We start from the raw sequence: 21,899 nt of genomic DNA on the forward strand, positions 1-21,899 counted from the left end.
TCTCCTCTGCCTGTTTTTACACACTGCAGCATTCCTGGGTGTGTTTCCTCCCTACGTTGGATCAGAAGACATCACTCTCATGAGCAGTAAATAAGATGCAGATGGTTGGCTGACTTGGTGCATGAATGTTACCCTGAGTTTGTCACCCAGGTTTACAGGCACAGTGGATTCTTATGAGCTTCTGTCTGTGTTGGTGTTTTCAGTCTTAAGAAGAAGAAGACAAAAACGAAATCATAGAGAGGAAACTCGATGTTTACACTATATTGAACATGCAACACACCAGAAACACAGAAACCTGCTCCAAAAGGATCCTGGAAACATCCACTCAGAGAGATGTGGGAGTGAACAGGCTGAACACAAACAGGCAGCCTGAGCAGCTGCCTTGCAGCCTCAGCGGTGCTCAGGAAGTGAACCTTTTGAGCGATAAAACAAGCTTCCATACTTTACCAGTGACCCTCCAGTTTAAATCTTCAAGAGAAGTCTTTAATGACTGAGCCACTGCCCCCCTTATAGAGTAGAAAACAATGGAATAAGATAAAACCAAATAAAGTAAGATAGAATAGAATAAACTAGAATTTAACAAAAAGAATAGAACCGAATAAAGCAAAATATAATAGAACGAAATGAAGTAAAATAGAATAGAATCAAATTAAATAGAATAAATAAAACTGAATATTATACATTAAAATAGAATAAAATAGAATAGAATAGTTGTTTAGGTGATTTTCACTGGTACCAGAGAGTGCAAATACATTGGATTTTTTGTTCATTACTCCTGGAATCAGATGTATAAAGTAATAAAGTTAGACTTATTTATAATTATTTTATTATTATTTTTAATATTTTTAATTATTATATTCAACAACAAAAAATATGTAAACTCGTGTGCTGAGATTTTTTTTACATCCACTGGTAGCAAAAGACTTTTTTCCACATCTGTTATTCCACAGGAAGTGAAAGAAGCATCGAAAAATGATAGATGGGTTAAATTTCGGATTCAAATGTGAGACAAGAAACTGTAATATTATTTCCAATAAAAGGCTGAGTTGAGAGGGTTGCCCTCAGAAGAATCATATAATCTCTTGTTTTATTGTACTTTGCATAAAAACTTTGCTCTAAAAACACAGTAAAAAGATGAAAAAAGGTTAAATTATGTAAATACTAAACTGTTATGTGCATACAAGTAGCAGAGATCTGTTTTTGAAAATATATTCATAATGTAAAATTACATTTTAAGTTATTATGAAAAACAACATGAGAGCCAGAGTCTTCTGCAAAATATAAAAAATATAGCCAGTGAAAATGTTAATAAAAAAACTGAAATGTAAGGGAGATGTGGGATATGTGCATCTCTACATGTCTATTTAAAGATATTCAACATGCAAGATGACAGAGGGATGAACTGTGTATTTCAAAACAAAGTGTGTATTATAAGCTGTAAACATGTTATGTAAAGTGTTAAATGATGCACTGACAAAATATTGTAACAGCACTTATTCACGCTTGATGGTTATCAGATTGCCCAATGTAATACGTTCTAGCAGTGCGGTGTTTACAGAGACAGTCATGTACATGCTTCTGCCACGAGATGGCGGTAATGTTCACTTGCTGCACATGAAGCCGCTGAATCCGTAGAAGAAGAAAAACTAGCCAACCTTCCCGAGCGTCCACATGTGACTGAACCATGAACACATGAACACATGCTGATTAATGTCAGGAGAAACCTCTACGTGAAGTCTAAAGCCTCCACCGAGTCATCGACTTCATGTTTGAGAAGAAGGTGAGTTTATTTATTATATTTCTGTTTAACTGTTTTCACTGACATCGTTCTCAGCAGGTTTGTCATCAAGCTGAAACTGAGCTTTAAGCTAACATTAGACTCATCATCTCAGAGATTACTTATAGTAAGGTCTACTTAATACAGATGTGATGAGATAAGTTGTGTTTTTGATGTTATGACACAGTATTTAACTGATTATAAAACGTTCCTCTATCATGACAATATATTAAAACGCTCTGCACAGCATAAACTTGCTGTCAATAAACGCCAAGTCATGTTTTATGAATCGTAATTTCTGCACGTAGTAAATACAAAATAAAAAAAAGTAGAAAAAAATCGCTATAAAATTCTGTTAAAATGTCACATATCATCTGAAACTCAAAGAGAGTGTTAATATTATTAAAATATGTTTAACAATATTTTAGTTAAATTTTTTAATGAATGTGAGCTTTGAAAAATAGTAAAATATACTTGAATATTAAAAATAGCTGTCCCTTAATGTCATTACGTTGTCTAAAATGAAAGATCAGCATTTTATCTTAATTGTTCTAGTTATACAAGTTTATTCCTCCTCTTATTTCTTTATATTCAGACCAAAAGTAGTTAAAAACAGCTCCATCTTCAGCAGCTACAGCAATAAGATACTGTACTACTTATGTTGTTTAAAATGTCAATTACACCAAGAAAACATCCCTTCACTACTCTTCATTTGACCATACATATATATATATATAGACAGACGCCTGTCTAACATGAGTCTGGTCCTGCTGGAGGTTTCTGCCTGTTAAAGGAAGTTTGTCCTTGCCACTGTAACTTGCTAAATCCTGCTCTGCTCATGGTGGATTAAGATGAGATCAGACTGAGTCCTGTCTGTAAGATGGGACTGGATCTTATCCTGTCTTGATGTTGGGTCTTTGTTAATAATGGAACATAGAGTACGGACTAGACCTGCTATGTTTGGATAGAGTCAGAGGAGAACATTTGTTGTGATTTGGCACTTTATAAATAAAGATTGCAGCATCCTGTCCTCGTGTCTAAGCTGATGGTTGTTGTTGTGTTTTTGTTTACTTTTTCAGACAGTGTTAAAAGATGTTGAGTGATTCAGAGGTTGCAGAGCTGCTCTCCTTCCTGAGCCCTCGAACACGACCTGATGTCAAAGGTCAGGCCACGGGGTACATCCTGGGACTGTCAGGAAACAGGTAGGATGATGGCGATGATGATGATAAGACAATGAATAATCTATCTATCAGCCTAGTTTCTGATCTTAAAGTCATCACACACACTCTTTGTTTTGTGTTTATTTCTTTTCAGTGACGGCTGCCGCTTCTTCCGCTCTAAACCGGACCTCCTCACGGCCCTGTTCGCTCTGACCTCTGACCCCTCCATCGCTATCGTGAAGGACTGTTTCCACATCTTCATCAACCTGTCAGCTGACGAGACTCTGCACCAGGTGATCAGTGTGGTTTGATCTAAGCGTTCCTCTGTGCTGAACGATTAGAGAGGAAGTCTAGGCTGAGTGTTCTTGTCTGCGTCTTGTTCAGGTTTTGGTGGTGGACATCAATGTTGTTCCAGTGTTGTTAAAGAACCTTCAGGATCCCGAGTACCCGTTCTCTGATCAGATCTGCACCATCTTATCCAACCTGAGCCGATTCGAGAAGACTTGCAAGAAGGTGTTCAAGGTGAGTCAGAGTGACAGAACTAGACCTCATTCTGGGTAGGGTTCACCAGGGAGTCTGAAGGTTGGATATGAAGAGATGATGTGCTTCTGTCTCAGATCCTTCAGGAGGAGGCCGGTCTGGCTCAGCTGGTTGAGATCTTCTGCACTGAAGGTTACAACAAGAAGGCCAAACTCCACTACCTTGGTCCTCTTCTGTCCAACCTGACCCAGCTACCCGAGACCAGGAGCTACATACTGGACAAAGAGAGGTGATACAGAGGAGTATCCCTGCTGTTTTCTGAACCAGATCAAGTATCTTAAAGACATGCAGGCTGTTGCAGTGATTACAGATATCTAAATAAACCCTCCATGTCCTCATTCGTCCCGTGTGTCTCAGATGTGTCGTCCAGAGGTTGCTGCCCTTCACTCAGTTCCAGGCGTCAGTGGTGAGGAGAGGCGGAGTCATCGGAACCCTGCGCAACTGTTGCTTTGACCACAGTAAGACACACTCGCCCTGTTTACACCGAATTTCTCTGAAGCTGTTTACAGACGCACCGGGATTGCGTCTCTCCAACCTGTCGCTCAGGCTGTGAGGGACAGATACACACCTGAAACATCTCTGAAGATTATTTAATCTGTGTGCGTCCTGATGAGTTCAAGATTATGTGGTCCATCACAACTGTCTCTACTTTTAAAGCTAAACTTAAAACCTTTTTATTTTCCAGAGCGTATGAATAGTTACTCTGTGAGCATGTAAATATGATGACTGGATGTACGTGCCAACACTTGCTCTTTTTTTTTAAGTGATATTTTTGGGCTTTTACACCTTTCTTCAGAGGGTAGAGGACAGTGGATAGAGAGGGAGGGAGGAGGACTTAGCTGTACGTTAGTGACTTTTTTTATAACTTATCTTTTTTGATTCAATCAGACTGAGTTATTCATAATGAAGCGTAATAAAGGGCATGGCAGGCTAAACTGTATGAGCCGGCCTCAGCTCCACCTCTCTGCTCATTTCCATTATTGCAGTCAGCGTTGCAATGCAGCGACTGTCATCTTTGGGTTGTGTCACTGAGACTACACCCATGTTTTAAACAGTCTTTGGATGTCACAGGAAAATATGAGTCCAGTGCAGGACAGGGTGGATGTTTAATGACAGCACACATGACAGTTTTAAAAGTTCTTCAGATGTTTTCTTAGTCAGCCTGTGCGACACAAATCTTGTGCAACCACACGCATTTGTATGTTGTTGATTGGAGATTTGCATCCTATCAACTTTATTTATGTAGCACATTTAAAAGCTAAACAATTAAAGGTGGAGTAGGACATGTTATTTTGATGCATTTTTCTCAATCACGAGCAAAAAGCGATGTATACATCGATAGGGAGTAATACACAAAGTGATCTAACACTGAGATGAGAAATCTCAGTTGTCTGTGTCAGCAGCTAGACTGCAATAAGTTCGTCCAATCATTCATTCGCCACCGAGCGCAATGATTGGCTGACCGGCCGGATGACCTGTGACCTGCCGAAAGACACACCTCCTGTTTACAGGAGTGCGCGTGACCTGACTGAGATCGTCATCAACAGGCTGTTCACTAACGTAGAACATCTGATAAACATGTCAGAGAGAGAGTAACCAACGATTTAGCTCAACTACTGCCCTCAAGTTCTGCCGCTACACAGAGCAAGAAGAGGAAGACTGTGATGGAAAAGGAGACGACTTAAAAACACTGGATGAAGATACAAACACGAGTCAATATTCGGGATGCATTTCTGCGACGGCTGAAGGATTTGAAGGGTCTCGTAAGCGACGCCATGGTTGCTGATTTTCTACTGGACAGGTAATCATGTCATTTCATTTGTCTTTGTGTTCATGGTTTAGTTCATCTATGAGACAGCTAGCGATAACTTCGGCTAATGCTAGCGGCCAGCTAACGGCTTGTAGCTCTGTTTATAGAGACCTGTATACAGTCTGTTAGCTTGTAGCTCTGTTTATAGAGACCAGTATACAGTCTGTTAGCTTGTAGCTCTGTTTATAGAGACCTGTATACAGTCTGTTAGCTGGTAGCTCTGTTTATAGAGACCTGTACTCAGTCTGTTAGCTGCTAGCTCTTTATAGAGACCTGTATACAGTCTGTTAGCTTGTAGCTCTGTTTATAGAGACCTGTATACAGTCTGTTAGCTTGTAGCTCTGTTTATAGAGACCTGTACACAGTCTGTTAGCTGCTAGCTCTTTATAGAGACCTGTATACAGCCTGTTAGCTGGTAGCTCTTCGGTTGCTCTTTATCAGCATGAATGGGGTGTTGTACTAAGTCTAAATGCCGTCTTGTCTGTGTTTTCATAGCCACGAGAAGGAAACATGGACGTCCACACCGTTAAAACACGGGACGCAGAGGCCTCCACCCGAGCTGTTTCATGTGTTCGGAGTCCCCCTCTGACCGGTGAGTTTCAGGCCCGATAAGAACTCCATGAACATGAACGTTGCTTTGACCACTGCTTGCGTGGAGGTATAAATACTGCTCTCTTTTTTATTGTGAGCTATTTTTGATTTACGTACGCAGAAGGGTTTTTTTTAATGTCCGCACAAAATAAAATCCAAACCATTCTCTTTCACTTCACGTGATCTGCATGCTAAATCGCAATCTGAGACCACACCATACAGACTAAAGAGATGAGAGACAAAAAGTTTGGCTGATAAAAAATCCTGTGAATGTTAGCTGCTTCTCTAAAAGCTTGGTTTGGTGAAGGAAAGCATGAATAAAAGTGTTCAACGAGAAATCAAATACACAGAATAATTGTATCAATAATCTGTGGGCACAGTCTTCCTCTCCAAAGAGGGAGAGAGCACATTTTGACATCACTTACTCTGAAAATATTAGATAATATTCAAGATATCAATAAGAAATACAGTATATGTACCATATGTGCACAATACACACTGCAGTAGGCACTAAGCACACGCTAGTGATAGTGGTGTCAACTCCTTGCATGGCTAGAAGAAATATCTGTTTACATATGGGGCTGAAGGAAGGGTTATTATGATGGAAATCAAATGCACAGTGCTGTAAGATAATGAGAACCTTTGACTAAACTTCTGATTCTTTCTTCTATGTCAGGTATTGCACAATATTTAACAAGAAGTCAAAAAAGTGGAGCCTGTACACAATGAAGGTGGGTAAGGACTACATGTACATCACAGACCTCCAGAGCACAATCCTGCACAGAAAGCTGACAGCAACTGGGGGGATGCCAAAGAAGAGAACAAGGAGGCCGGATGATCCACGCCAACATGTTTACCTTCAACAGCCATTATTTTTATTTCTGTAATAAATACATTTTCTAATAAAAGTAAATGTAAAACAACTCTTTGATATTGCAATTATTTGTTTATAATGTTGCATGTTACTTGATATGGATTTAAATTATTTTGTGATTTGAAGAGAGAAGGCCAGTGTACATTTAAAGATTTATTTAACAAATGTATACACAGCACACTCAAGTATTTTTTTACATGAAGATAAAATATATACAAAGGAACTAAAGGGTCACCATACAAGTATTGTATGTAATCATGTCATAGTTTCATTCACTCTCCACTGAAACCTTTATACTGTCCATGTGGAAGGGTCACGGATTTTCCAGATACAGCAACAAGGTATTACTCCTCTATGACCTGCACCAAGTGCTCCATGCTGCCAGACAACAACCTGTCTGTGCAGCATGGCGGAACTTTCTGTTGCTGTCCCCAGGATCTGGAGCTCGTCCCCGGTCGTTGCTCTCCCTCTCGCTCGTATGGCTCTGCCTTGCACTCGACCCTGGTCTCGTCCTCTCCGACCTGAGGTACTTGGCTCAGGATCGTAATCAGCAGTCCTCATGAGAGCTCTAACAAGCACAAAAAACAGTCAATATGTTGTAGTTCCAACACGAAAATGAAGACTGTCAACAATGGTGAACGCTAATCAATATATAGGCACTGTAGCCATCTAGTAACTAAACATCATGACATGCTAAATCAAAATAAACATGGCTAGCCGGAGTTATTAGCCCGGCAGCAACAACTTACTCTAGCTGTATTTCAGATGATAAAAAACATACACACATAAAGCTAACATGCAGGCTATGCTGTGCATTCTAACTAATTACATTATGTTTTAATGTGGTAATATAAGCGGTTTACTTACATGGGAGATAGACGTGTTTTTCCTCCGATGAAAATAAAGTCAATCGCTCGCCGCTCCACAGCTAGCTATCGTGACGTCATCCTCCAGCTGGAGTCTGCCACAGCGCGTTCATGTGTTTGGAGGCGTGTCCCTCCCCTCTCCCTACAGGCTGCTCTGAATGGAGGGGGAGGGCTCTGTTCGGCTGTGTGCTTTCAAAATCAAGCTAACTGCTGCGGCTTTCTCAGGATCTCCTACTCCACCTTTAAGTGTACCAAAGTGCTGCACAGTGAGGTAAAATAAGTGAAAACAAAACTCATAAATATAATGTGTTTAAAAAAATAAAAACACTGTAGAAAATAGTTAAAAAAATAAAAAATATAGCATTCTAAAGAAATAGAAAAAAAAGAAAAAAAACAGTAATTTAAAAATAATAAAAAGATAAAATTAAATAAAAATTAAATAAAACAAAAAGTATTAAAAACAATCATAAAATAAGAAATGTTTAAAAAACAATCATAAAATAAGAAATGTTTAAAAAACATAGTAATAATAAAAAAAACACAAATATAAAGAATTAAAAATAAATCATAAATTTAAAAATACATTATGAAAAAACCAAATGATAATAAAATAAATCTGAATAATAAAAAATATATATATATATATAGGTGCATAAACTACCTCATACGATGCTCTGAGATGCTCTGAAGCTGGAAGTTGAAGAGATGTCAATCCAAAAGGCAAAGTAATCTTTTCCTCCCCCATCTTCCACCTGAAGTCATTAATATGTGTGGTGAAACATCTTCTACCAGCTCTCTGTGTGAAACCATTAATCTGACAGATAGCATCAATGAGGAAGATGAGTATTTGTCCTCACTTCATCAATCTCTCTAGGCTGTCATGAGTGGCTGCTGAGCGACGCTGTGGACATCTTGCCCTTCCTCCTGCTGCCGCTGGCCGGACCAGAGGAGCTGACGGATGAAGAAAACGAAGGTAAACACACAAGCTCTCTGTAGTAAACATGTTTCTGTGACAGGGTTCACTCCCAGAGATGACGCCCGAGCATAATCACTGACCCTCTTTACACTTACCTTATTTTTATGCATGTGTGATTGCTGTCTACGTCTGAGCTCTGCTGTCGTCCAAAAATACATCATGAGTCACGCTGATGCACCGGGAGAGATGCTCCTTCATTCTAATAAACACGCACACGCACACACACGCACGCACGCATGCAAACACACACTGTAGTTCATGTTCACAGTAGCATCAACTCAGACTGACAGTCCAAGCTGTATGAAGATGTTTCTGATGACATCCTCCTCTGTGTTTTTCATGTCTCTCAGTCTCATTCCTGTGAACACATCCGTCTCCAGATGTCATAGAGGATTGTTTTTTTAATTTAAAACAAACATCCTGTTGGTCCTGAATATGTGCTGATTTGAATTTTACTGTAATTTTGGTAGTTTTAAATCTTCAAAAAGTAAAAAATATTTAGAAATGACATATAATGTGAAAGCTAAATGTCCCTGTGTGATCGTAACATCCTGGAGAAACACTTTTCTGACCTTCGCTGTGAACAGGAAGTCTTTGCGGAGCTTAAAGAGAATTTAGTTTCCATAAACAATAAGCATTCTGCTTCTCTCATGTCCTGATTCTTCTCCTGTCCTCCAAACCACATCAAGCCCTGCAGAGAAACAGATTCCTTTATTAAATAAGATGATTGTAGTGCGACCTCTCCTGTGGGATTCATCCCTCGTTACCTTGTCGTTGTTGTGTTGTTTTCAACGTTCAAATTAATCTCTTGTTGCAGCAACAGTTTCTAAAACACTGACGGATGCAAACTGAAGCCTGACTGATGGGCGAGGCTTTAACCACAGAGCTGTAGCTCAAGTTCTGAAATTTGAAATAACATATTTGTGAAGAGTTTATAAAGATTTATGTCTTCAGCTTGGGGCGGGGAGTTCAGAGAGGGTTGAGACACACACACACACTCAAGGAATGAAATCTCTTTTTCTCAAAGTCTCCTCTGTGTGAAGGTTTTCTTGAGATAAGCAGAAAGAGATGCATGTTTTGAGTTAATAACAACCAGAAGGGATCATCCCCTTTACATGTGTCCAGGTCTACCTGTAGACCTGCAGTACCTCCCCGAGGACAAGGAGAGAGAAGACGACCCAGACATCCGGAAGATGCTTCTGGAAACACTGATCCTGGTAACACACACACACACACACACACACACACACACACACACACACACACACACACACATACACACTTACACACACACACACACACACACATACACACACATACACACACATACACACACACATACACACATACACACACACACACACACACACACATATACATACACATATACATACACATACACATACCACACACACATACGCACAGTGTGTATATATATCTGTAATAGATGCCATATTGTATTTTATGCTATTATTTTCTTTTTATTTTCTTTATTTTATTCTATTATATTTTACCCTTGTCATTGCTATTATTATTGTTTTTATATTTTTTAACTATGTTAGTACATTCTTGTATTCCCCTGTCCTGTGTTGTAAGCTGGTGTAACAAAATAATTTCCCCCAACAGGGGACAAATAAAGTATATTGTATCTTACACACACACACACACACACACACACACACACACACACACACACACACACACACACAGACCCCTGTTCTCTCTTAAGTGTCCTTCTCTTGTGAAGCTCACAGCGACCAAACCGGGCAGGACGATGCTGAAAGAAAAGAACGTTTACCCGATCATCAGAGAGTTTCACCGCTGGGAGAAGGACGTCCATGTTGGAGCGGTGTGTGAGAAACTGGTCCAGGTAGGAGAGCTCTTTAAAGACGTCTGGACTTTGACTGACACTAAATACATCATCAAGTTCAATCAATCTTTATTTATAAAGCTCCAAATCAAAACAAATGTTATCCTCAGACTCTTTCCAAACAGAGCAGGTCTAGACCATACTCTATGTTCTATTATCAACAAAGACCCAACATCAAGACAGGATAAGATCCAGTCCCATCTTACAGACAGGACTCAGTCTGATCTCATCTTAATCCACCATGCGCAGAGCACTTTGCAGCATTTAGCAAGTTACAGTGGCAAGGACAAACTTCCTTTAACAGGCAGAAACCTCCAGCAGGACCAGACTCATGTTAGACACACATCTGCTGAGACCGAGTTGGAGAGAGAGGTAGAGGGAGATGAAGAGAGAGAGAGAGATGATAGTAGTAGTTGTAGCAGCTGGAGTCTGGCACGTCCACAGCAGCAGAGATCCAGTGGAACCTACGAGACAAGGGAGCTCAGGGACTCCACAAAGGTCTATGGTTAGTAACTTTAATGGTATAGGGAAGGTTAAAGTAAGTGATGGGGGGATGAGACAGGATCCCAGTGTGTCAGTCTAACCCTATAGCAGCATAACTAAGAGCTGGTCCAAGCCTGATCCAGCTTTAACTATAAGCTTTATCAAAAAGGAAAGTTTGAAGCCTACACTTAAAAGTAGAGAGGGTGTCTGCCTCCCGGACCCTGACTGATAACTGAAGGCTCCACCTCCCATACTATTTTTAGAGACTATAGGTACGATGAGCAGGCCTCTATTCTGGGTCTTTATTGAGGCAAAACATTTAAAGAGACCAGCTCCTCAGCTCCTAAAACCCCCAAGTCCTGGCGGCAGGAGCAATCCAAGATCCTCTCAAGGGACAGAAAGCAAAAAAAGTTCCCTGACTGGGTCACATAGGGAGGACTGGAGCTTCCAGAATTTTTCTAAAGAATAAAGTTACATAAATAAGAGGGAGGCAAGTTAAGAATCGTCTCATAAATAAGGACATACCATGCTGTGAAAATGACTCCCTCCAAAAGAAACATTAAATCAAGATGTCTTTGTTAAGTCAAAACTGAACACTAAACTTCGTGAAGTCAGAATAATTGAAGGGCTTTGTTTCAGACTGCAATAACTGAAACAGGTGAAGCTGACCAACCGGACACGTGTCTGCTCTTACAGGTGCTGATTGGGGACGAGCCAGAGCAGGGAATGGAGAACCTGATGGAGGTGGAGATTCCAGAGGACGTGGAGGAGAAACTGAAGGAGGCTGACGTCAGAGAGAAACAGGAGCTGGAGGAAGAGCAGGAGAGGATGAGACAGGAGGAAGAGAAGGAGAAGGCTGCAGAGGGGACAGAGGAAGAGCAGGTGACTGGACTGATACGATGAAGGAGTCAGTGACGTCTCTGAGATCATGACGGGACACTTACAGGTCTGCAGAGGCCAGAGACGATATTTAAGACGACAGGAGGGTTTAATGGCTCCGACAGACATCAGCTCAAACCTGAAACACGTCATTGAACGGTGTCATCATCCGTCTGAACTTGGACTCGTGTTTCATAATGTCTGACAGTTATGAGAGAGCAAAAGTTTTAACTCCCGTTCATGCTGTTATAATTCCTTATCTGTCCCAAACCGTGAGGAGAGGAGACTGAGGGACGGACCTGACGGGAGAACAGGCTGTACCACATGAGAAACTATAATGAAAGTGTGATTGATCATCTTCTGTTCAAATCCTGGGATTTATCTTAAAGAACATTTTTGTAACTATTTGTATTGAGTTTTACATTTTTTAGAGATGTATAAAGTGCAAAAAGAACCAAAATAAATATTAACTTCAATAAAAATCTCAAACTAACAAACACAGCACAGAATGTAAACAAAGACAGATAATGAATACAATAAATAAATCTATACCTCTATAAAAAAATGTTGAAACATGCATAAGTGCTCACATAAGCAACCGTAGACTTTACAACAAATGTTATCCTCAGACTCTTTCCAAACAGAGCAGGTCTAGACCGTACTCCATGTTCTATTATTAACAAAGACCCAACATCAAGACCGGATAAGATCCAGTCCCATCTTACAGACAGGACTCAGTCTGAGCTCATCTTAGTCCACCATGAGCAGATCACTTTGCAGCATTTAGCAAGTTACAGTTGCAAGGACAAACTTCCTTTAACAGGCAGAAACCTCCAGCAGGACCAGACTCATGTTAGACACACATCTGCTGAGACCGTGTTGGAGAGAGGGATAGAGGGAGATGAAGAGAGAGAGAGATGATAGTTGTAGCAGCTGGAGTCTTGCACGTCCACAGCAGCAGAGATCAAGTGGAACCTACGAGACAAGGGTTGTCAGGGACTCCAGAAAGGCCTAAGAAAAGAGAAAAGTGAGGGAGACCAGAAGAAAGAAAAAGAGTAGAATAAATGGTGAAAGAATGACAGAAGAAAATGATTGGATAAGAAAAGGAGACATAAAGGATGAAGAAAGATAGATAAAAAGAAAATAAGAAGAATGGAATGAAAGGAAAGGGGAAAGAATGAAAGAAAGGAAGACAGTAAGAGGGATTAAAAAGAAAAAAAGAAGGAAGAAGTAAGAAAGCAAGAAAAAAAAGGACAAAAAAAGAATGGAATGAAAGAAAGAAGATGAGAAAAAATGAATAACAGACCCCAAAAAAGGAATCTACACAGTTAAATTCATTTTCACCCCTGTCACCAGAATTATTGGTCAGTTAAACAAATTAATATTTGTATTGTTGAAGGGCCTGGAAGATGGAGAGAGAGAGAGAGAGAGAGAGAGATTTCCCTTTTACATGGAAATTGTATTTGTCCCCACAGTCTGTCCAGAGCATACATGCATAGAAAACATGAATACATAACATCCACACAGCACACATGAACCCACACATACACACACAATAACTACAGGGGTGTCTGATTCAGGAGAGCAGTAGGCGGGACAAAACTCCTACTAAACCGACATCTAGCAGGCCAGGGATCTGCATTCCTTCCCAGATGGGAGCGGAGTGAGTGAAAAAGGCATGCAGCATGTGAACGTTAACCTCCAAGGAGAACTGAATGCTTGTGGTGCTAGCTCTGCTAACCTTAGCCACACTCTGCAAACCAATCTTACATAATTCACCTGCAGACTCTGTGACCTCTGTGGTCAGTGTTTCTGTTGTCTCAGTGCTTTCTTGCCTTAAGCACAGTGTGTTAGCTGGAACAGAATACAGTTTTCCAACAAGAATAAAAAAAAGATGAATGTAGATGTGACTCCTGAAACACACGGATCATTAGTGATGTGGGGGACAGAGCATTTGCCTTCGCTGCCCCAACTCTCAGGAACTCTCTGCCTCCAAATATCCGCAAATCTGACTCTCTTCAATCATTTTAAAACCACCTCAAGACCTTCCTGTTTAAAAGGCATACAACACATAACCTCTACTCCCGCCCCACATCTGTCTTTGTTCTGTTTTATTTATTTGCTTTATTTTTATTTTTGTTTTTCCGTAAAGTGACTTTGATTACCATGAAAAGCGCTTCACAAATCCGATCATTTATTATTATTAAGAGTGATTAGAAATTGGGTACAAGTAATCTCAGAAACAGAACAGAATGAACCTCCTTGCGAAATGTTGGGGTGTGATCACATGACCAAAACATTGGAATAAACGTACCTTTGTGTGTCTTACATTTAGAACGAAGATTTGAGGAACAATAGTGCCCTTTGCAGTTTTAATATTTTATAATTGTGTTAAATCTTTATATACGTATTGAGGATATAACTGAAGTGAAAAGACTAATCAGGAAGCCATCATACTGCCTTTATTTTAATATCACAGTTTGACCAGAAGGGGGCATCAGAGCACACACACTCTGTCATTTCCTCACACTCTGATCCAAAAGCAGCAGCTATCTGCCTCACTGCTCTCCTCTCTGCATGAGTTCCCCCTCAACTTCAAAATAAACAGAAGAAAACTGAAGACGTCTCCAAACTCACGAGAGTCTCACAGTTTCACCTCCAACAAGAGTTAAAAAAACATCTTCTATCTGAATCATTTTAACTCTCAGATCACGTCATCTTTAAATCTTTCCAATTAAGACTTTAATCAGATAAATTCAGATCACCTCTGTTTGAAGAAACGATCATGAAGTCAGCTGTTCTGAACTTAAACACTCAAATGAGACGCACAAGATAAAACCAGGAACTGAAGCTCAGCTCTGTTTGAGAGTGTGTGTGTGGTATGTTGTTCTGCCTCTGTGAGGACCACTCAGAGTTAAACCCTCCAGAGGGGTATACTACGAAGCTGGATTTGCGGTTATCGAGGTAACTTCAGGGTTAACTCTGGATTTTTTGTACTACGAAGGTGGTTCCCGTCTTACCAGGGTATATAACCATGGTTACTCATGCTGAACTCCTAACCTGCTCCGGAGCAGGTTATGCTCAGGATCAGAGATTAGTTTGGAGAAAACTCCACCCACTGACCAATCAGCTCGCCCCATCACCGAGCTCTGTGAGCTGATCGTGAGGGGAGGGGGGGAAAACTACGGTCAAGCCTGCAATGGAGAGGAGACGGGCAGGACACTTTGTCTACCTGTATGATTTTAAATATAAAATACTGATGACAGTTATTGATTATCTTTCCTGACATCATATATAAACAGAGTCTGAAGTCAGATTATTCAGATTAAATCGTTTTACTGCATTAAATCTAAAACTGTGCGTGCTTATCACTTTGAATCATGTTCTCCTTTTTATTAGTCCTTTAACCACAGCGCTCAGTTTGATACCGTCAGGGCTGCAGCTGAAATATTACGTCTAAAACTCACACACACAAGACAAGATTCAATCAGAGAGATAGATCACAGTCAGAGAATAAACAGAGTTATTAAAGTCAGATATATCTGCACTAAAATGGAAATAAAACGTCATTAGATCATTCACTCTGTGTTTTGGCTTATCCCTCAGTTCTTCCATCATGTTCCAAACTCAGCTGTGTTGAAGTTAATCTGGATTATGTGTTTAACTTCTTCATATTTTTCTAATATCAGTGCAGTGTTTAAGATTCATTTTGATGTGCTGACGGCAGACTGTCCGTGTCTGTGATAAGTCACATGTTGCCTCCTCCGCCCCATTCATGTGGACGTGCTCAGGGAAATACTGGATTGACTCAACATGTTGATAACCAGCTTTGTGTGACAGATTAGCGCGATCTCCTTTGTCAGGTTCAGTGAAGCCGGATCAGGAGAAGATATCTCGGATATGCTGAACTCGCTTCGTAGTATACCCCTCTGACTAATGAAGGAAGAGTTTTCAAAGTAAAGAGTGCAGACTTATTTTGTAGACCCTCAAAAGTCGGTAAAGTTGAAGTAGTTTTGAATGTGGGGACATTTATTTGTGTACCTTCTTCCTTAAAGAGCTGCTTGATGATTTTAAGGTTATTAGCAGGTTTAAGTTCAGTTTAAGTGTAAGAAGCTGTTGCATGACTCTATACTATGTGGTATGTCACTAACCCTTCTGATTTTGTCAGCAAATCAGATTTAACGTTACGAGTGCAGGAATTTGTTGCATTTTCAGGTTCTGCTTTTGCTGCCATCTCTCTTCTTCATGTCTTCATTCCTTAAGTCAAAGTATAGATCCTCCTGGTCAAACATTACTCCAATACAAGTGAAAGTTGTTCAGTCAGATTATGACTTGAGTTAAAGTCCTGGAGTACTTGCTTTTAAAAATACTGAAGCATTCAAAGTACTTTTTAAAATATCTCTAAGCGTATTTTCATAAAGCATGAGTGTACATTCTGCTACGTTCTGTTTATCTAGAAAACATTATTTCATATCTAAAGCGTATACCATGAAATATAAACTAAGTTACTACAAGCACAAGTTTCAAATGTTCAACTGGAATCAAAGCAGTGTGTTAGCTACAGACCTCCACATGCTTTCTCAGGTTAGATACTGATGTTTTGAAGGCTGTGATGACGTTTGTGTGGTATACAGATCAGAGATTTACAACAATACAAACAATCATTCTTTATTTCAAAACCTCAAACGTGGGTTTAAAATATGGCTGTGTTGCTCAGGTAGAGAATCATCCTCCTCAGTCATAGCCATCATCACTACGACTAAATGAACGCACTGATCTGAAGAACGTGTGATCTACGCTCAACCGAGGTACGACTACACCACTGAGACAAACCAAACACAAGGACACCAACAGTTTACGGTCTTTGGGATCAGATTTTAGAAAAGAAAATTCATCAGCTGACTTCAAAGCAAAATTAGTGAGTAACTAGAGCAGTGATAGAAATGTAGAGAAGTCAAAAGTATGATATTTGTGTTTCAAATGGAGTAAAAGTTTTAAGATACCCAAAAAATAATACTCAAGTAAAGTACAGATACTCAAAAACTTTGTTACTGTTGTCCACTGTTTGTATGTTTGCAGATTTGCACTTCATGCAAACATGGCTTCTTTATAATACACCGAAACACTTGCAGTCTTCTCTTCTTCTACAGGAATGCACTTTTGTTTAACAGAGGCCGTATGAGTACAGAGTTTGAACAGTGTGTGCAAACCAGGTGTTTCTTTATCAGCGTCTCTGTGAGTTTTTCCACCTCCACACAAGGTCACACAGTCCAAACATCCACTGAAACAAGCACCTTACATAAAGGAGGAGAAAGGGAGATTAAGCTGCAGTAACTTTCAGAGTTCTCAACATCAGTGAGAAAGTTTCCTTCAAACAAACACAAACACTCCTCCTCGGTCAAACATTAACCATGTCAGAGGTTTTCTGCTGAAGATCTCAGGGCAGTGGTTTTATTGGATTTTACTCGGGGAAACTATTTCTTTCTGGTGTTAAATCAAGGAAGCCTCAGTTGAGTTGCTTCATGTCTCTGCAGGAAATAATCTCACCCCCTGATTGGTACTGTTGGTAGAGGAGTCCCTGTCAGGTGAGCGGAGTACATGTCGAGACCAAGCACTCCCCTCTCTGCATATTTGCTCATTGGAGGTTGACTACAGGAAGGAGAAGAAAGAAGACTTGTGTGTTGAACTTGTGTGTGTTCAGCGTCACTGGGCAGGTTTCTGTGTGTCCCGGCCAGCCAATCACACACTGAGGTTTCCTGTTTCACTTCCTTGAGTGCTTCCTCAGAGCAAACACACACACACAGATGCAGGACGTGACCGACGTGTCTTACACAGTGACGGTTGTGTTGTTTGTGTTGTCAGACGGCACAACTGGCATACTTTTATCAAGATGAAGATAGTGACGTAGATTCACTTTAGTGCCACTCCTGCACGTGCACTGAACTTTAGTCTTACAAAACCCTTTTACATAGCTCACAAGATACCATGTAAATCTAATCTTACTTTACAACTTTTACTTTATGACTGTATTATTCACCACTAACTGTATTTCAGCCATTACAGGTGACAGACAGCACCACTGTTTATATTATAATATGTTAGTTTTCGAGATGCCTGCGGGAGTTTTCCTCTAATTTGACATTTAATCAACAATTTCAGAACAAAAGCAAACACAGCCACAGTGATGTGATCCACTGGTTTGTAGGTGAGCTTTGGGAAGACATGAGTTTAGCATTTTAATCAATATCATACTTTTGACTCCACTACACTTCTATGAATGCTCTCATTACTCTCTGCTTTTGCTCTGAAGTCAGCTGATCAATTTTCTTTCCTAGCATCTGATCTGTAAGACAATAAAAGGTGTCTGTGTAGTTCTGCATGAAGTTTGTCTAAATGGTGTTGCTGTACCTGTGACTTGCATTTCACCATGGTTGAACCAAGCGGTCACCTCCAATCTCAAAATATGAAGCCCATGCAGAAGTGTTAAAACTGCAGTTCATCGAGTGTCCACTAGAGGCTGGCTGCAGAAACACAAGAAACCACATACACACTTCTTCAAAGAAGACGATCTTTAGCAAAAATAAACATGTTTACAGTCTGGTTCAAAAAACGATTAGGTCTGAATAGCTCATATCTGTATCAGCACACACTGTACGGAGGATGAACTTTTTTATAAGTTGTTATTTTTGAAGATATTAAACTTACGAGTTTTGCCCAAATAAGGGCATGACTGACTAGATTGACAGGTGGGCACCCTGTAGCTGTTAGAGAAAAGACTAAAGGCCTGCCTCTTTACCTCACACCAGCTTGACAGAATTTAGGTTAATTTCAGCATTTCCAATATGGCACATTGGCTTAAAAACAGCGCTTCAGAAACAGACGGATGACGACACAGATAATACGTCCATTTTTTTATACAGTGTATGGGTTCAAAGCAGCGCAAGCGTCACTCAGATGAGGCAGTTCATGTAGTGGTGATGATGAAGGCTGCAGCAGAGATAGTAAATAATAATAACGTTTTTTTTATATAGGATTTATCAAAGCAGACGTTACAAAATGCTTTACATCATAAAAAAACAGCAATAATGAACAAAGCAAGACAGGGAGACATATTGAACAGCAAGACAATTAAAGCAGAACAAAAGAGTAAAAGAGAACCTACTAAAAACAATAATTAAAAATCAGTAAAAAAAAATAAATACAAGGATTAATTAAAAGAAACCATTCATAAAAATACATTAAAAATATATATATCATCTTGGATAAAAGATAATATTACAAGAATCACGTGATTTAAAACAAGAAAATGATGTTCCCCAACTGTCAGCTAGAGGCTGGCTCCAAAAGGGAGTCAATCCCCATTACATCCTGTGTTAAATCGCAGAAATCAATAAGTATAAAGTCTGGTAAAAAAAACGGTTTGGGCCTCTTTAACTTATATTTATTTTCATCAGAGGGATACAGGAGGTGAGGTTTTATTTAAGGCTCTTTTTGTAGTAATACGCCGACTAAAGGCTGATTTATACTTCTGCGTCGAATCGACGGCGTACCCTACGCCGGGGGTCCACGTAGCTCCCGTACCTACGCAGAGGCCTACGCACGTAGCTGACGTGCACCTCCTCCAAAATGTAACAACACGTAGAGCCGACGCGGACCGCAAGCTCTGTGATTGGTCGGCTCGGCAGCTTTGTCTTTCCCGCATTCATATCACTTCCGGGATCCCGGACGTCGGCCGCACATCGGACGTGTATTTCATCTCCTCCGCTCTATTCTTCATGTAATCATGTCTGTATGATAAACAGCAACATGTATCAGCTGTAGATTAACGTAACACGCTCTGAATCTCTGTGGAAAAGTAAACAGAGATCGTAGCGGGACCGGAAGCAGGCGACCGGCTATCAGAGAGACCGCACTGCACTCAAGCGTTTCAGCGGAGAATTGCTGCGCGACACGGACACATCGACGCACAAGTATGTGGGGCTCATGTCCGCGTCAGCCCCTGCTGCGTAGGGGAGACGCAGAAGTATAAATCAGCCTTAAGTTATGCATATTGAGACACGTGGCTGCTTTGAGTTACAGGTGGATTCTGTAGGCTGGCTCTGTTTGGGTTGTTGATGCCTGTTTTTGCGATTCCTGAAGTGATGAGAAAACTGTTTATTTCAAGTCCCCTGGTCTGTGCTGATCACCTGCTGCGATCTCAACAGAGATTTATGTGAGCGAGCGGTGCGTCCACTACATGGCTTATTTAGAGCGGTGAATCAACAACTCTCTTAATCCACCACCATAAATAGAATCTCACTCTGAGGAAAAACATGAGAGTAAACCAGCTTATTCACCAGCTAATGACTCAGCCATGAGTAGTGACTGTTCAACTTATAATAACTCAGCGTTTGCCAGCACCTCACAGCACTCCGACTCCACCTTCTTGTACGAGTCTGGTCACAGCAGCAGCTATATTCATTATTTATAAAGTCTATGTAAATAACTCTCTTTTGGAGCCAGCCTCAAGTGGACATCTGAAGAACTGCAGTTTTGGACCTTTGCTTCGTTCTCCGGCTCTGAAGGTTGCCTTTTAGTCTGGCATCAGAAGTTATCTTAATTCATCAACCTGTTTGTTATTATAGTTTTTCAAAAAGCCACTGAAATGATGTTTTTACACTTCACAATATCAGGAATGTCGGGCCAATCAACCTTTATCTCGGGTCAGATGACCGAGAGAGTGAAGATAATTATTTTATTGTGCGTCTCGAATTAAAGTTTGACTACCACACCTTTGAACAACATACACAAACAGAGCTATTGTCAATTCAACCATAAAGAGGCATTAAAAGGTCAACTACTATTTCCTTGGCTTGAAAATCAGGTCCAAAAACTGCAGTTCTCCAAATGGCCACTAGATGCGGCCCCCAAAAAGTGAAACAATTCCCATAGAGCCCCAATACGATGCTTAACTTTAGAGTTTAATAACTCCCAAATTAATCCAATCTAACAAACTGTATGAGGGGTTATTTTTCATTAAATTCAGGTATTTAAATCATTTAAAGTATTTATCATCTCTCCCTTAAATGGTCTCCTCTGGATCAAAATAAAAACAAAATCAAGAATGGCATCCAAAACCACCAATTTTGAGGCGTCAGCTGGTCTCCAACACACCAAATGGGTTGAATCGGGGTATCTATGTCAACGCCTTATAAACCATGTATGGTTTTCCTGCATCTAGGGCACCCTTCATGGCAGTGCACCGTGTCTCCTCCTCTACAAAGGGCATTTAATCAGCTTTATCGGCTCCTCTGGGGGCTTTTTACCGTTTCTCTGCAGTGCCAAAATTCACCAGAGTTCCTCTTTAAAATCTTACAACCTCCTCTGAGTGTGAGTGCCTCTCCCCCCTGTGCTCCAAATCCAACGTGTGTGTGTGTGTGTGTGTGTGTGTGTGTGTGTGTGTGTGTGTGTGTGTGTGTGTGTGTCAGCTTGTGTGTCAGCTTGTGTGTGTGTGTGTGTGTGTGTGTTTGTGCCTTGAGGGGATTGTCAGTCCTGTGAAACATTCACCACGCTGCTGAGAGGATATCAGCTCCTTCTTTTCTCTCAAGTCTCTTGAACTGAGCTCCTGTGTGTATGTGTGTTTTTATGTGTGTGTTTGTCTATTTGTGTTTGCGCAGTAGAAGCTTTCAGGTCAGTGGAGCAGCAAGAACCAGATCAAAGACTTACAGACTGGTGTATAAAAACATGGCTGCCATATTGAAGCCTGGAAGCTGGTTTATCAAAGTGTGTGAGGGGAACATGATCTAGATCTGTGCGCTCCTTTCAGCAGAGGAGCAGAGGAGCATTACAACCTCACATCAGACATTAATCTTTTATATTTATCAAACATCACCTGCAGAATACGCTGATGTATACTTTTTGAAGTACTGACACAAGTCTCATATCTATGTATTAAAGGGATAGTCCGCTTTTCTTGAAGTGTGAGGTATTTGTCAACAGTAAATGTAATAGCCACAGAGGATCCTGATCAGTATAACACCTCTGTTTAATAAAACTATCCGCAGAACTGGGTGCATTGACTCACAGTTTATAAA

At 40.4% G+C, this 21,899-nt stretch overlaps 1 protein-coding gene across 1 annotated transcript; it reads left to right on the top strand.

Annotated features, from left to right (window-relative positions):
- The first annotated feature begins 1,620 nt into the window (after positions 1-1,620).
- hgh1 (HGH1 homolog (S. cerevisiae)) lies at positions 1,621-12,233 on the top strand. The gene is made up of 10 exons (XM_034693845.1): positions 1,621-1,780; positions 2,857-2,979; positions 3,092-3,230; positions 3,322-3,459; positions 3,555-3,706; positions 3,835-3,935; positions 8,493-8,591; positions 9,720-9,811; positions 10,342-10,464; positions 11,644-12,233. Exons 2-10 carry the CDS (start codon positions 2,870-2,872, stop codon positions 11,848-11,850), a joined length of 1,161 nt encoding a protein of 386 aa, XP_034549736.1. The 5' UTR covers positions 1,621-1,780; positions 2,857-2,869; the 3' UTR covers positions 11,851-12,233.
- Positions 12,234-21,899: the final 9,666 nt, after the last annotated feature.

The sequence above is a fragment of the Notolabrus celidotus genome, chromosome 1, assembly GCF_009762535.1.
Source record: "Notolabrus celidotus isolate fNotCel1 chromosome 1, fNotCel1.pri, whole genome shotgun sequence".
Classification (NCBI taxonomy): Eukaryota; Metazoa; Chordata; class Actinopteri; order Labriformes; family Labridae; genus Notolabrus; species Notolabrus celidotus.

Excerpts from the sequence above, each read along its gene's own strand:
- hgh1 (XM_034693845.1), top strand. The coding sequence starts at position 2,870 with ATGTTGAGTGATTCAGAGGTTGCAGAGCTGCTCTCCTTCCTGAGCCCT. Across the intron at positions 3,231-3,321 it reads CTGACGAGACTCTGCACCAG|GTTTTGGTGGTGGACATCAA; the intron begins GTGATCAGTGTG and ends CGTCTTGTTCAG. Across the intron at positions 3,707-3,834 it reads TACATACTGGACAAAGAGAG|ATGTGTCGTCCAGAGGTTGC; the intron begins GTGATACAGAGG and ends CGTGTGTCTCAG.